The sequence below is a fragment of the Dendrobates tinctorius genome, unplaced genomic scaffold (genome assembly GCF_039654945.1).
Source record: "Dendrobates tinctorius isolate UK_male_01 unplaced genomic scaffold, ASM3965494v1 ptg000012l, whole genome shotgun sequence".
In the NCBI taxonomy this organism is placed as follows: Eukaryota; Metazoa; Chordata; class Amphibia; order Anura; family Dendrobatidae; genus Dendrobates; species Dendrobates tinctorius.
This window is the reverse complement of record NW_027361680.1, coordinates 6,882,800-6,898,789: the sequence shown is the minus strand read 5'-3', so window position 1 is coordinate 6,898,789 and position 15,990 is coordinate 6,882,800. Positions and strand designations below refer to the sequence as shown.

Sequence of the window (15,990 nt, the reverse complement as noted above, 5' to 3'; positions counted from 1 at the left end):
GTCTGCCGCCCAGGGGGACGCGCTCTCTTGCGGGGAGCTGTTTCTTTTTGCAAACGGGAGGACGCTCCCTGGTTTTTGCTTCAGTTTAGAGATTCTTCTTTTTAATATTCATGATTCTAAGAGCAATATGATTAGCCACAATCAGTCTTCGCAACAGTGAGTAATGTTTGTCTTTTAAAGTTTGACTGTCATTTTCAGTTTGCTTGATATATTTATTACACAGCGTTTAAGCGCTGCCACTTCCAGTTCAGTTGCAGTTGTTTTTTCAGTGGCAGACAGCACACTTAATCTGCCAGGTGTGCCAGCAGCTTATCTAATGACTGTGTATTTGCAGCGCCGGTGTGTATTTGTTTTTTTTACCTTATTAATACCGTGGTACAGGAAAAACTGAGTCTGAAACCAGAGACAGCTTTATTGAATTTCTTGATCTGGCCTGAACATAGAAAGGCATCGATTTTGGCCCAACATATTCTTGCTGCGGCCAAATTGTTAATACCGGTCCACTGGAAAACTACTAACCTTCCAACTTTACTGCAACTCCAGGATAAGGTTCACTTGCTTTATCATATGGCAGAAACGGTGTCCCTTGTGAACCACGCTCAGGCTTCCTTCCTGGACATTTGGCAACCATGGGTTAACTATAGATCCTCATCCCTTACGATATAAATTAAATCTTACTTAGTCGCATTCCACGACCTACCGTGCCTACCCCCCCTCCCCTATCCTCATCCTCCCCCTTTCCAACTATTTCCCCTCTTACTGTACCTATTCTTATCTCCATTCCCCTCTCTTTAGTCTTACTCTCTGCTCTCCTTTTTTTTTTTATTCATATTTATATCTATAGATGATTCTCTACACTTTGATTTTCAGGCAAGATTGGTACACCTGAACGGACTCAAATATGTATTACTTTATTCTTGCAATGGACTTACACTCCGCACCATAACCGGTTCGTCCGGTTCTCTGAGGACTGAATCACTATCATGGTGCGGACCTCTTTTCTCACCTTGTTTGTTCTCATACTGCTATCAATCGCTCATTTCACATTACCTAATCCCGTTTCACGTGTAGGAATCGTAACCTTTATGTGCATGTCTTATTTTTACTCTTTATTAAAAAGAATTTTGAAAAGAAAAAAAGAAATTGGATTTCCGTCATATTCCCCATGAATCATTTATCATAGCATCACTCAAGTTACCAAAGCAGCAAATGGCTCTTGAATCAGAAATTCTGAATTTACTGTCTAAGAGGGTCCTAATAGAAGTCCCAGTAGGTCAGAAGGGAAGGGGATTTTACTCCCCTTTGTTCCTGGTCTCTAAACCAGATGGGTTATTTAGGATCATTATAAATTTAAAGAAGTTAAGTACCTTTATTTACAATCACAAATTCAAGATGGAGTCAATTAGATCCACTATTAAACTTTTATTTCCTAGATGTATGGTGGCCGGATTGGATCTAAAAGATGCGTATTATCATCTTCCCATACATGCCGAATACCAGCAATATCTCAGGGTGGCAGTGATTTTGGCAGGGGAAGTTCACCATTTCCAGTTCACAGCGATGCCCTTTGGTCTCTTTATGGCAACCCGAGTTTTTACAAAAGTGATGTTGGAGGTGATGGCCTTTTTACATCAGCAGGATACGCTGATCATACCATATCTTGATGAGTAGGAAATTCAACCTCTCAATGTAGTAATTGCCTTGCTGACACAATTTCGTCCTTACAGGCGCTGGGATGGATTATCAACATCGAGAAATCCAGGCTGGTGTCACGGACCCTTCAGTCTTTCCTGGGTCTTCACCTAGACTCGACAAGCCAAAGGTGCCTGCTTCCAGAGGTAAAGAAATTGATCATAAAGGCGAAAGTCAGGACAGCGATGGATAAACCTCGGATGTCCTTAGGAGAAGCTATGTACCTTCTAGGATCCCTTACATCCTGCATTCCGGCGGTCCAATGGGCCCAGTATCATATCCGGGGATTGCAGCATCAGGTATCTTTACTGTGTCATCTCGGGTGAATAATAACTCTGTCCGCAGAAGTCTTAGCCTCCCTGGCCAGGTGGTTGGATGATAACCATTTTTCCAGAGGTGTTCTATGGGTGATAAGACCATCCTGTATAATCACTACTGATGCTAGCTCTGAAGGATGAGGTGCCCATATGGGTGATAGCCTCGCTTAGGGACAGTGGAACAGTGGGGAATTACAGAATTCATCAAATTTGAAAGAGTTACAGTAGATGCGATCAGTCATGCATTGCATTATTTTCTTCCACAGCTTCGAGGTTTGCATGTAAGAGTCCTGTCAGACAACACCATGGAAGTCACATATGTGAACAGACAAGGTGGAACACGATCAAAAAGACTGATGTCTTCTGCAGTAAAGATTTTCGATCTAGCCGAGACCCATTTACTTTCTCTCTCTGCCCTTCATATCAAGGGAAAAGACAATTTAAAAGGAGACTTCCTGAGCCGTCATATGTTACGTCAAGGAGAATGGTATCTAAATCACCAGATATTCATGAGGATCGTGGGATTATGGGGTCTTCATAAAATAGACCTTTTTGCCACGAGAGAGAACAAGCAGGTGCAGAGATTCGCCTCCCTGAATACAGCAATACAGCAGATCATCCGGAGTTAGTGGATGCCCTTCAAGCTCCATGGCAGTTCAAGCAAGCATATGCCTTTTTTTCCGACAATAAAGCTGTTGCCACTGGTCATCAGAAAAATCAGGGAGTAGAAGGCAAGAATAATCCTCATCGCATCGTTCTGGCCCAAGAGACTGTGGTTCTCCTGGCTACGGGCCATGTCAATAACTGACCCATGGGTCCTCCCATCAGTCTCCGATCTGCTCTCTCAAGGTCCATTCCTTCATCCTCAAGTGGAGGGTCTCCACTTGACGGCATTGAACTTGAGAGGCAGTTATTAAGATTAAGAGGATTTTCGGAGGGTCTAGTTAATACGCTCCTACAGAGTAGGAAAGAATCTACTACAAAAAAATTTACAGTAAAGTATGGAGGAAATTTCTAGAAATCCATACGGATACCTTCTCCAGGGAGGTTCCAATCACAGCTATTTTGGAATTTCTACAGAGGGGTAGAGAGCTGGGCCTGTCCGTTAGTACGCTGAAGGTCCAGATATCTGTCTTAGGGGCCCTTTATGGTTATAAGGTGGCTGAAGATAGATGGGTCTCCCGGTTCATCACAGCATGTGAATGTAGTAACCCGATTCACATTTCTTGGATACCTTCCTGGGATTTAAATCTGGTTCTGGATGCCCTAACGGGCCCCCCATTTGAGCCATTAGAATCTGTCCCCCTGAAATACATATCGCTAAAAACAGCCCTTTTTGGTAGCACTGACATCAGCTAGAACAGTTAGCGACATCCAGGCTCTTTCCATAGATCCACCCTTTCTATTAGTATTTCAGGACAAAATAGTGTTGAAGCCAAATCCATCATATCTTCCTAAGGTGGCAACAAAGTTTTACAGGTCGCAAGAGATCTTGCTTCCATCTTTCTTTAGTGACTCTTCCACTCCAGAAGAAGAAAGGTTTCACACCCTAGATGTAAGGAGGGCCATCCTGAGGTACATAGATAGATCTAGGGCCTGGAGGCAGAGTAGGGCTGTGTGTTTTCGGTCATTATTCTGTTGTAAGACCCATGACCTGCTACAGAGACCAAGCTTTCTGACACTGGGCAGCACATTTCTCTCTAGAATCCCTTGATAGTCTTAAGATTTCATTGTACCTTGCACAGATTCTAGACACCCTGTGCCAGATGCAGCAAAGTAGCCCCAGAACATAACAGAGCTTCTTCCATGTTTCACAGTAGGGACAGTGTTCTTTTCTTGATATGCTTCATTTTTCCATCTGTGAATATAGAGCTGATGTGCCTTGCCAAAAAGTTCCATTTTTGTCTCATCTGTCCATAGGACATTATCCCAGAAGTTTTGTGGCTTGTCAACATATAGTTTGGCAAATTCCAATCTGGCTTTTTTATGATTTTTTTCCAACAATGGTGTCCTCCTTGGTCATCTCCCATGAAGTCCACTTTGGCTCATACAAAGATGGATGGTGCAATCTGACACTGTTGTTCCTTGAGCTTGAAGTTCACCTTTATTCTGTTTAGAGGTTTTTCTGGGCTATTTTGTTACCATTCGTATTATCCGTCTCTTTGATTTGTCATCAATTTTCCTCCTGCAGTAGTTAAAGTCCCCCATAACAAGGACCTCATTATGGGTTGCAGCTTTATCTATCTGCCTTAGTAGTAGACTTTCCATGATTTCTGTTATATTTGGGGGTTTGTAAAAGACCCCAATGAGAATTTTACTATTTTTCCCTCCATGTATTTCGACCCATATGGACTCAACATTCTCATTCCCTTCTCTAATATCCTCCCTTAAAGTGGACTTTAGACAAGACTTTACATAAAGACAAACCCCTCCTCCTCTCCGATTTTTAAGATCCTTTCTAAAAAGACTGTAACTCTGTAAGTTAACTGCCCAGTCATAGCTTTCATCTAACCATGTCTCGGTTATTCCCATTATGTCATAGATACCTGTAGATATTTCTACTTCTTGTTCTTCCATCTTGTTTGTCAGGCTTCTGGTATTTGCGAGCATGCAGTTTAGAGGATTTTGTTTTGTTCCAATCTCCTCCCTGTGGATTCTTTTAGAAATTTTCTTACCTCCCTTCCGAGTATGTTGTCTTGGGTCTTTTTTGACGCACCTCATATCCTTCATTAGTATATTTTCTTGCTTCATGTTCATGTCTAACTTTTTTCTTCCCATCCCCTCTTCTTTTAGTTTAACGCCCTCCTGATGAGTGAAGCGAGTCTTCTGGCGAATGTGTGTTTCCCTGGTTTGTTGAGGTGTAGTCCGTCTCTGGCGAGGAGTCCATCATACAGGTAATTCACACCGTGGTCAAGGAATCCAAATCCATGTTGTCTGCACCATCGTCTTAGCCAGTTGTTGTGTTTTTTTTTTTTACAGATTTTTACTGATCACTGTTATAAAGCATTGCAATGCACCAGCTAACATGTAAGCTGAACATCCGTCGGCGATCGCACGCTCACGGGAGCCATGACGTCCAGGGTCAGTAAGCCAACGTCCATTGTCGGGAAGGGGTTAAGACCAGTTTTTATATGTGCTTGTACTAAACTTTCCATGTAACTGCCTGTGTCTATATGTATTTGCTTAATCTTCTATGCTGCCGTTTTACGAGTGATTTACACTACACTTTGTTGCAATGCATAATATCTTACTATCAAACTGGAATTTCAATCTATTATCTTGTAACTATTTGTCCTATTTCTCTGTATATGCATGTGCTAAATTAGTTACAAGTTTTATACATGTACTGGACTTTCTATGTAGTTGTTTTTTGATCATTTATTGTGTAGTTGCAATGGCATTTGTTTGTCATCTTCATTTTTACTGGCCAGCTTTGTTTTAATAAGCACATGCGCTAAACATTTAGGGCTCATATTCACTTGCGATAAATACTGACGGGTGAAATCCAATAAAAAATCGGATTGCACTATGACCAATGTTATTCAATGGGTGACATCTCAGTTGCAATTTTTTTTCTCAGCCAAAATCAGACTGAGAAAAAAATTGCAGCATGCTGCAATTTGCTGTGTATCTCGGATGAGACTTTCCAATGCAAGTCAATAGGTGCGAGAAAAAAATCGCACAGCACTTGCACTATGTGAGTGCTGTCCGATTTTTATGCACCGGTGTCCTTTGAGAAGCCGGCATTTCATGTCTGGCGAACAGTAAAATCATACAGACATGTTAAGAATAGAAAAAATAGAATAGATATCTACACATAGAATACATAAATATTATATACTGTAAATGTCAGTGACAAACACAGACATATATATACAGTGGGGAAAAAAAGTATTTAGTCAGTCAGCAATAGTGCAAGTTCCACCACTAAAAAAGATGAGAGGCGTCTGTAATTTACATCATAGGTAGACCTCAACTATGGGAGACAAACTGAGAAAAAAAAATCCAGAAAATCACATTGTCTGTTTTTTTTTTCATTTTATTTGCATATTATGGTGGAAAATAAGTATTTGGTCAGAAACAAAATTTCATCTCAATACTTTGTGATATATCCTTTGTTGGCAATGACAGAGGTCAAACGTTTTCTGTAAGTCTTCACAAGGTTGCCACACACTGTTGTTGGTATGTTGGCCCATTCCTCCATGCAGATCTCCTCTAGAGCAGTGATGTTTTTGGCTTTTCGCTTGGCAACACGGACTTTCAACTCCCTCCAAAGGTTTTCTATAGGGTTGAGATCTGGAGACTGGCTAGGCCACTCCAGGACCTTGAAATGCTTCTTACAAAGCCACTTCTTCGTTGCCCTGGCGGTGTGCTTTGGATCATTGTCATGTTGAAAGACCCAGCCACGTTTCATCTTGAATGCCCTTGCTGATGGAAGGAGGTTTGCACTCAAAATCTCACGATACATGGCCCCATTCATTCTTTCATGTACCCGGATCAGTTGTCCTGGCCCCTTTGCAGAGAAACAGCCCCAAAGCATGATGTTTCCACCACCATGCTTTACAGTAGGTATGGTGTTTGATGGATGCAACTCAGTATTCTTTTTCCTCCAAACACGACAAGTTGTGTTTCTACCAAACAGTTCCAGTTTGGTTTCATCAGACCATAGGACATTCTCCCAAAACTCCTCTGGATCATCCAAATGCTCTCTAGCAAACTTCAGACGGGCCCGGACATGTACAGGCTTAAGCAGTGGGACACGTCTGGCACTGCAGGATCTGAGTCCATGGTGGCGTAGTGTGTTACTTATGGTAGGCCTTGTTACATTGGTCCCAGCTCTCTGCAGTTCATTCACTAGGTCCCCCCGCGTGGTTCTGGGATTTTTGCTCACCGTTCTTGTGATCATTCTGACCCCACGGGGTGGGATTTTGCGTGGAGCACCAGATCGAGGGAGATTATCAGTGGTCTTGTATGTCTTCCATTTTCTAATTATTGCTCCCACAGTTGATTTCTTCACTCCAAGCTGGTTGGCTATTGCAGATTCAGTCTTCCCAGCCTGGTGCAGGGCTACAATTTTGTTTCTGGTGTCCTTTGACAGCTCTTTGGTCTTCACCATAGTGGAGTTTGGAGTCAGACTGTTTGAGGGTGTGCACAGGTGTCTTTTTATACTGATAACAAGTTTAAACAGGTGCCATTACTACAGGTAATGAGTGGAGGAAAGAGGAGACTCTTAAAGAAGAAGTTACAGGTCTGTGAGAGCCAGAAATCTTGATTGCTTGTTTCTGACCAAATACTTATTTTCCACCATAATATGCAAATAAAATGAAAAAAAACAGACAATGTGATTTTCTGGATTTTTTTTTCTCAGTTTGTCTCCCATAGTTGAGGTCTACCTATGATGTAAATTACAGACGCCTCTCATCTTTTTAAGTGGTGGAACTTGCACTATTGCTGACTGACTAAATACTTTTTTTCCCCACTGTATATATGTATTTACATTGCACAGAAAGATAGATAGAAAAACAGAATCCATCGCTGGATTCTGTCATTTGACGAACAGCGACGGATCCTGCACCCATAGACTTCCATTATAGCCAACGACGGACGGTCATCAGTCTCTGGATGCGTTTTTTTCTAAAAACGACGGATTGCAACTGATGGCAAAAAACTGATGTGTGAAAGAGGCCTTAGTGTGATTGTCTGTGTCTACTTCTGGACACAGAGTAACAATGGTGCACAAATTACAATACTGATTATTACCTGTTTGTAAGTGTCCAACAACACCTGATACATGTACTACCATTTATTTTACCCCTGTGGAAGCTGTTGGTGTTCAACGATACGTGTATGGTTTATATACTTTATTGCAGGAAAAAATGCACTTACCATTTTGTAAAATGTTTCTTCTTTATTGCAAAATTAAAGCATGGGGTTTGCAGGGGTGAATGGAATGCTTGTCAGATGAAGGGAGTTTCTGTGGATGGTGCCAGCACACATCTTTGCTGCACAGAATCAAGTACTTTGTTGCATATGGTACTCATGCAATTGATCATTTAGATGTATTTTTCTCCATTGGTGGGTTTATCTTGTATGATTATTTATAATCATTATTGGTACTTGTTTTTCGGTCTGTATATTATTTTTATACAAACCATCTGTCACGATTCCACTACTCACGGTATCCTAGGGATGCGTGAATAACAGCTTTGCCATCCTATGGGATTGAGGGCTGGCTGAGCTTTTAGGATTGTGAGTGATAGCTCTACAGGTGTCAGGAAGGCTGCGATGTTAATCATAATACTATCTGGCTGGGTCTGTGGGATCTCCAGCATTTGTAATCCATTCTGGGTGATTTATCACTCTGTCAATGGTCAGACCCTTGATAATTGTAGCTTTGCTCAAGTAGTGTTTGTGTGCTTTCTCTGTGCTCTGAGTTGTATTCTGATCTCCATTCCAGAAGTGAGATTAACTTTTTGACCATGTGCCTAACTTACTCTTTTGTTTTGATCCGCTACTTTTACTTGGACTGTAACCTCACTATTCTCACTCCTCTGTTAATTATGAGCACTCTTTGTACTGAACCCAGACCTCTTGACTATCCTGCAGGGTCTGAGTCATCAGATGGTGCAACCAAGCAAATGCCGAGGCCCTGGACAAATGGAGGTGCCCACTTGCTGTCGGGGACACTGGCACGCTATTGGGCCCGTGAGTCGGCAAAGCCTGGTGCCAGCACTGACATTGGCCTTTCCCCAAAAATGCTTACCTCTCCCTTTCCATGCTGCTCTGGTTTCTTCATTGTCTTTTGAGTCTCTGTGATGTCACAGGGCAGAGGGCACAATGACGCCACCACAGCGCCACCCTCTGCCAAGCAATGCAGAGAGTCAGAAGATGCTGAGGAGAATGCAGGTGGTCTTCTCTTCCATCCTCCCAGTGGATGGCCATGGAACAAGGAGGTGGAATAAGATTCTGCAGGTGAACAACTGGCTACGTCGATGGTGCCGTCAGCAACGATTTGGATTTCTGGATCACGGAGTGAACTACTTATACGATGGACTACTTGCTAGAGATGGGGTGCACCTTACGAAGACTGGAAAGCAGGTATTTGGAAGTCGCCTTGCTACACTTGTAAGGAGAGCTTTAAACTAGAACAACATGGGAAGGGAAGCAAAAGACCAGAAAAAGCCATACACCTGACAAATGCTATTGAGAACTCTGCTATTAGAAGTGGAAAGGAAGAACAAAGACGAAAGAATCTAATTAATAAAAATATTGGAGAAAGAGAAACCAATCACAAACTAAAATGTTTCTATACTAATGCACAAAGCATGGGCAACAAACAAGGAGAATTGGAACTACTAACACAGGAAAAGAAATATGATGTCATTGGAATCACTGAAACTTGGTGGGACAATACACATGATTGGAATACAAGACTAGAAGGATACAACTTATTTGCAAGAAACAGACTTGATAAACGAGGAGGGGGTGTCGCATTGTATGTTAGAAATGCGTATATCTGCACAGAGATTGAAGCTTCAGAGACTGGGAGTTCTGTGGAAACTGTTTGGGTAAGAATACAAGGACAGAACAATGGAAAGGACACCATTGTAGGCATTTACTACAGGCCGCCTGTGCAAGCTGAAGATATGGATGAACTCTTTATGGATCAAATGGCCAAGTTCTCCAAAAAATATGACATAGTTGTCATGGGAGATTTCAACTATCCAGACATTTGTTGGGAATCTCTCTCAGGCAAAACTAACAGGTCAAGGAAATTCTTATCCTCTCTTGCTGACAACTTTATCTTCCAAAAGGTAAAGGAGAAAACAAGGGGAACTGCTACCTTGGATCTAATCCTTATAAACAGGGAGGAAATGGTTGAGGAGGTAAAAGTGGCTGGGACCCTAGGAGGTAGCGACCATGCTATTTTAGAATTTTGGATAACTAGAGGCGGAAGACCTGTGAAGACTCAGACGTCAAGGTTAGATTTCAGAAAGGCAGATTTTAAGGGATTCAGAAAGAGAATTGGAGGGATCCAATGGCTGGATATCCTTAAAGACAAAAATGTCCAGGAAGGATGGGAAATCTTGAAAAATGAAATTCTCAAAGCACAGTTGTTAACAATTCCGAAAAGAGGGAAGAATAGGAAGCATTTAAGGAAACCAGGATGGATGAACACAGAACTTAAGCACATGCTAAAAAGGAAGAAAAAAATGTTTATAAAATGGAAAGAGGGAGGCATATCTAAAGAAGAATATAATGCTGTCTGCAGAACCTGCAGGGCACAAATCAGATTATCTAAAGCTGAAAATGAATTGAGGCTTGCAAGAGATGTCAAAAGCAATAATAAAGGATTTTGGGGATATGTCAAAAGTAAAAGAAAAGTCAAAGATGCTATAGGATTTTTACAGGATGAAAATGATGAAATGGTAAGACAGGATGTTGAGAAGGCTGAACTTTTAAATTCCTATTTTGCATCTGTTTTCTCTCAGAAAGGAAATGTAACATCAACTGTTATTCACTGTCCTATTAAGGGAATAGAAGAATCCAGGATATCTATAAACAGAAAGATAGTGAGGAAACACTTAGCTAACCTAAATGAATTCAAGTCTCCAGGTCCAGATGAATTACACCCCAGAGTACTGAAGGAGATAGCAGAAGAAATTTTTGAACCCCTCTCCATAATCTTTGAAAATTCTTGGAGAACAGGAGAAGTGCCAGAAGACTGGAGAAGAGCAAATGTTGTTCCTATCTTCAAAAAGGGGAAGAAGGTGGACCCAGGCAACTATAGGCCGGTGAGTCTGACTTCTATACCAGGAAAGATCTTTGAACAAATTATTAAACAACATGTATGTCAATACCTGGATAAGAATGAAGTGATTAAACAGAGTCAGCATGGGTTTGTAACTAATAAGTCATGTCAGACTAATTTAATTTCCTTCTATGACGGTATTACTGATTGGGTGGATCAAGGAAATGCTGTAGATATAGTATATCTTGACTTCAGCAAAGCATTTGACAAAGTCTCTCATACAATCCTTATTGAAAAAATGACTAAGTATGGAATGGACAAGGCAACTGTTAGGTGGATTCATAACTGGCTTAGTGATCGGACCCAAAGAGTGGTCGTAAATGGCTGCACATCCAGTTGGAAGAATGTCTCAAGTGGGGTACCACAGGGCTCTGTCCTGGGCCCTGTATTGTTCAACATCTTTATCAACGATTTAGATGAAGGAATTGAGGGTAAACTGATTAAATTTGCTGATGACACAAAGCTAGGAGGGATAGCTAATACTAGAGAAGAGAGAGAGAGGATTCATAAAAATTTAAATAAACTGGAGAAGTGGGCAGCAACTAACAGAATGGTTTTTAACAGGGAGAAATGCAAAGTACTACATATGGGCAATAAAAATGAAAAAAGCATATATAGAATGGGAGGAATAGGGCTAAGTGACAGCACATGTGAAAAAGACTTGGGTATACTAATAGATCACAGACTGAATATGAGTCAACAGTGTGATGCAGCAGCAAAAAAGGCAAATGCAATTCTAGGATGTATTAACAGAAGCATACAGTCTAGATCACGTGAAGTAATTATTTCCCTCTACTCCTCTTTGGTCAGACCTCATCTGGAATATTGTGTCCAATTTTGGGCACCACATTTTAAAAAAGACATCAACAAACTGGAGCAAGTTTGGAAAAGAGCGACCAGAATGGTGACCGGTCTGCAAACCCTGTCTTATGAGGAAAGGTTGCAGGATTTGGGAATGTTTAGTTTGCAAAAGAGAAGACTGAGAGGAGACTTAATAGCTGTCTACAAATATCTAAAGGGCTGTCACATTGTAGAAGGATCAACTTTATTCTCATTTGCACAAGGAAAGACTAGAAGCAATGGGATGAAGCTGAATGGGAGGAGACACAGATTAGATATTAGAAAAAACTTTTTGACAGTTAGAGTGATCAATGAGTGGAACAGGCTGCCACGAGAAGTGGTGAGTTCTCCTTCAATGGAAGTCTTCAAACAGAGGCTGGACAGACATCTAACTGGGATGATTTAGCGAATCCTGCTTTGAGCAGGGGGTTGGACCAGATGGCCCAGGAGGTCCCTTCCAACTCTACCATTCTATGATTCTATGATTCTATGCAGCAGTGTGGAACGAGGAGAGGTGAGCATTTGATCATTTATTATGTATGTAGCAATATATGAGGCCATTATACTTTAGGAGCCATAATACTGTAAGGAGCAATATAATATATAGGGCCATGATATACTGTATGGAACATTATATGCGGCCATTATATACTGTATGGAGCAATATATGGGGCCATTCTACTGTATGGAGCAATATATGGGGCCACTATACTGTACGGAACAGTATGTGCGGCCATTAAATACTGTATAGAGCATTATATGGGGCCCATTATACTGTATGGAGCATTCTATGGGGTCCATTATTTTGTATTGAGCATTATATCCTGCACCACTGCAAGTCGGTGAGCAGTAACTAGCGTCAAACCATCTGCCTTTTTCTAAATGGTTTTAAATGGTTTTAGCTACTATCATGTGTTTATTAATTTGTTATTATCAATAAATTATTTATATTCATATTTTTTGTGACGTGCTTAAATTAGTGTATAGATTTTTTCTTTCTTTGCAGATTAGCTCTACAATTGGTTAGTCATCTTGTGACCGACCAATCAAAGTGATAGTTGACTGAGAAAGCTGGCTGTGATTGGTCCTGCAGCTGAGTTCCGTATCATCTGTCTGTCTGCATGTTTGCAAGATATCTCTAGAATGAGAGCTAATTAATATATTTTTTCCCATGGAACAATGACTAATAGAGATGGGTGTAACCGAGCAGTAAAGTTCAGTGTCCATACCAAACACATACTGTTTGGGCATGGATACGGAACACAGACTTCATCAGGAGGTCCATGTTACTGTTCGGGTTTGGCCCCCTAAATACCATGACAGTGCGGCAAACACTGCCTCTGATTAGCGGTAAAATCATTACCGCCGATCAGACAGCCACGGCTCCCACGCTGTCAAATGATAGCGTGAGCCCGCACCTGAGATCTGAGGTAAAAAGTTTACCTCCAGTCACTGGCATTGTCTCATGGGACTACTGATTCCATCAGCCTATGCCTGTTGCTGCTAATAACAGCGAGAGCAGGCTGGCTGATTCATCAGCCATCACCTGTGCTCTAAATAAATAATTTTTTAAAAAATGGCATAGGTTCCACTGTATTTTTAATAACCTGACAGACAAAACTGACAGCTGCAGGCTGCAATACTCAGCTGTCAGCTTTAGCAAGGCAGGTTATCAAGCATAGATGGGTCCCCACTTTTTAATTATTTAAATAAATTATTTAAAAAAACGCTGTCGGGTCCTCACCATTTTTGACAACCAGTCAAGCTAAAGCAGACAACGAGGTGTTGGTATTCTTAGGCTGGTAAGGAGTCATGGATATAGGCCCCCCAGTCTAAAAATAGCAGCCCGTAGCAACCCAGAAAAGGCAATCTTCCCACTTGCCCTGTGATGATGGCAAGTGGGATTCATATTTGTTGGGTTGATATCATCTTTGTATTGTCCGGTGACATGAAGCCCACGGCTTAGTAATGTAGAGACATCTATAAGATGCCTCTCCATTACTATTCCCATAGTTGTATTGCAAATAAACACACATCCAGAATAAAGTTGTTTAATTGAAATAAAAACAAAACATACTTTTCCTTTTTTTATTTAAAAATAACAAACACACTTATAACTCACCTAACGTCCATTTCACTGAATCCCTCGTCTCCTGTAATAAAACAGAAATAAAAAACAACAATATCCCTCACCTTTTCGTCCTTCTGTCTCATGCTGTAATCCATGTCTGGGAATGAACAGTTTTCAACTTGTATAGTGCCAAGATGCGACCGTCTAGGCTGAGAATCACTGATTAATGAGCTGCTGCAAGGACAACATCAGTGACCAGTGGTGACATCATCGAGGTTACTGCCGGTCACTGAGGCTGTGTTCCCAGCTGGAAATAAATCAATAGAACACATAAAAATAAACAACTTTGTAATATATCTTATCATAGAAATCTGCTTCTTTCTCTGCCAAAAATAATAAAATGTATTAAAAAAGAATTACAACAACAGTTACTCTTTAAAATTAAAAACTAGAAAAAGGTTTAACTTGCCATTAGAATACTTTCCCAAGACATCCATCTAATAGGAAGCACAGCCCGGCCCTGAATTCTGTAGTAATCTCCACTGTACAGATTTCGACTCATGCCAAAGTCAGCTATTTTGATTGTGAAATTTCTACCAACAAGGCAATTCCGTGTTGCAAGGTCTCGATGCACAAAATTAAGAGATGATAGGTATTTCATTCCAGAAGCAATCTGCGCAGCCATATATCGGAGGTCTGAGTAACTGGAAAAAAATCAATAGGGCTGAATTAGTCATATGGAAACCACTTTCTTGTGACGCTTTTATTAATTCATTTTTTTTTAAATTTCTGTGAAGCCAAATGAATACACAAAGTATTTTCCAGTGAGTTATTCTTCTTGTTTTTTGTAAACACTCTCTTTACACAATCATGACATATTTTTAAGGGCGCTATGACAGGTAGGGCAGTTTTTTTCTCATTTATTAATCTTTTTTTGCAGCAAAAATGTGAACAGTGGCTGGCTGTAGGTCAATAGGAAAATATGAAATGCTTTCAGTGCCGGTTTTAGGCAAAGTGGGGCCCTAGGCAAAGTTTAAAATGGGGCCACAAATGCTAATATATTGCACATCACACAGAAGCATTTCGGTTGTCGTTACATGCGCTGAGTTCAGGCCGCTAAATGAGTGTGATCGACAATATTGAAGTTGTTCAACACTTGTTTCCCGGCCTCGTTCCACCATCTGAGAAAGAATGATGGGAACAGAACAATCACTAATGGATCACTAATAGATCACCATACAGTATCTTGTTAGCAGGAGCACATCTACAGTTTAAACCCCATAGTCCTACATATAAAATAATGTCTCCCATAGTCCTCCATATTATATAATGCACTCCCTATAGTCCTCCATATAATATAATGTGCCCCATAGTCCTCAATATAGTATAATACACTCCTCAGTCCTCAATATAGTATAATACACTCCTCATAGCCCTCCATTAAAATACACTGCTCAGTCCTCCATATAGTATAATAAACTCCTCATAGTGCTCCACATAGTATAATGCACCGCCATAGTCATCCATGTAGTACAAATCACTTCCCATAGTATAATGCACCCCATAGTTCTTCATATAATATATTCTTCATAGTCCTCAATACAGTATAATGTAGCCCACATATAGCATAATGCAGCCTCCCCATAGAGTATAATGCAGCCCCGCCATACAATATAATGTAACCCCCATAGATTATAATGCAACCCCCTATTATAGTATAATGCAGCCACCCCTTAGAGCATAATGCAGCTACCCTTCAGAGTATAATGCAGCCACTCCACAGAAAATAATGTAACCCCCATAGAATATAATGCAGCCCCTCCATAGAATATATGGCATCCCCTTCATAGAGTATAATGCAGCCCCTTATGTAGTATAATGTAGCCCCTCCATAGAATACAATGTAACCCTCCTCATATAGTATAATGCAGCCCCCATAGAATATTATACAGCCCCCATGCAATATAATCTAGCCCCCCATAGAATATAATGCAGACCCCCATAGAATACAATGTAGCCTCCTCGTATAGTATAATGTAGCCCCCTCAGAGTATGATGCAATCACCCCCCATAGAATATAATAAATGTAATACAGCCCCCCATAGAATATAATGTAGCCCCAAATAGAATATAATACAGCCCACCTCCCCATAGAATATAATGTAATACCCTCATATTGTATGACACAGCATCCCCCATAGAATATAATGTAAAATGTACCCCACCTTGGTATATAACACAGCCGCATAGTATGTAGC

At 40.8% G+C, this 15,990-nt stretch overlaps 1 protein-coding gene across 1 annotated transcript in view; it reads right to left on the bottom strand.

Moving 5' to 3' along the window:
• DDR2 (discoidin domain receptor tyrosine kinase 2) overlaps positions 1-15,990 on the bottom strand; it is a 1,077,249-nt gene that overhangs the window by 59,678 nt on the left and 1,001,581 nt on the right. Inside the window, exon 16 of the mRNA XM_073557968.1 lies at positions 14,202-14,436. Coding sequence (XP_073414069.1) covers positions 14,202-14,436 — 235 coding nt within the window. The remainder of the gene's footprint in view (positions 1-14,201; positions 14,437-15,990) is intronic.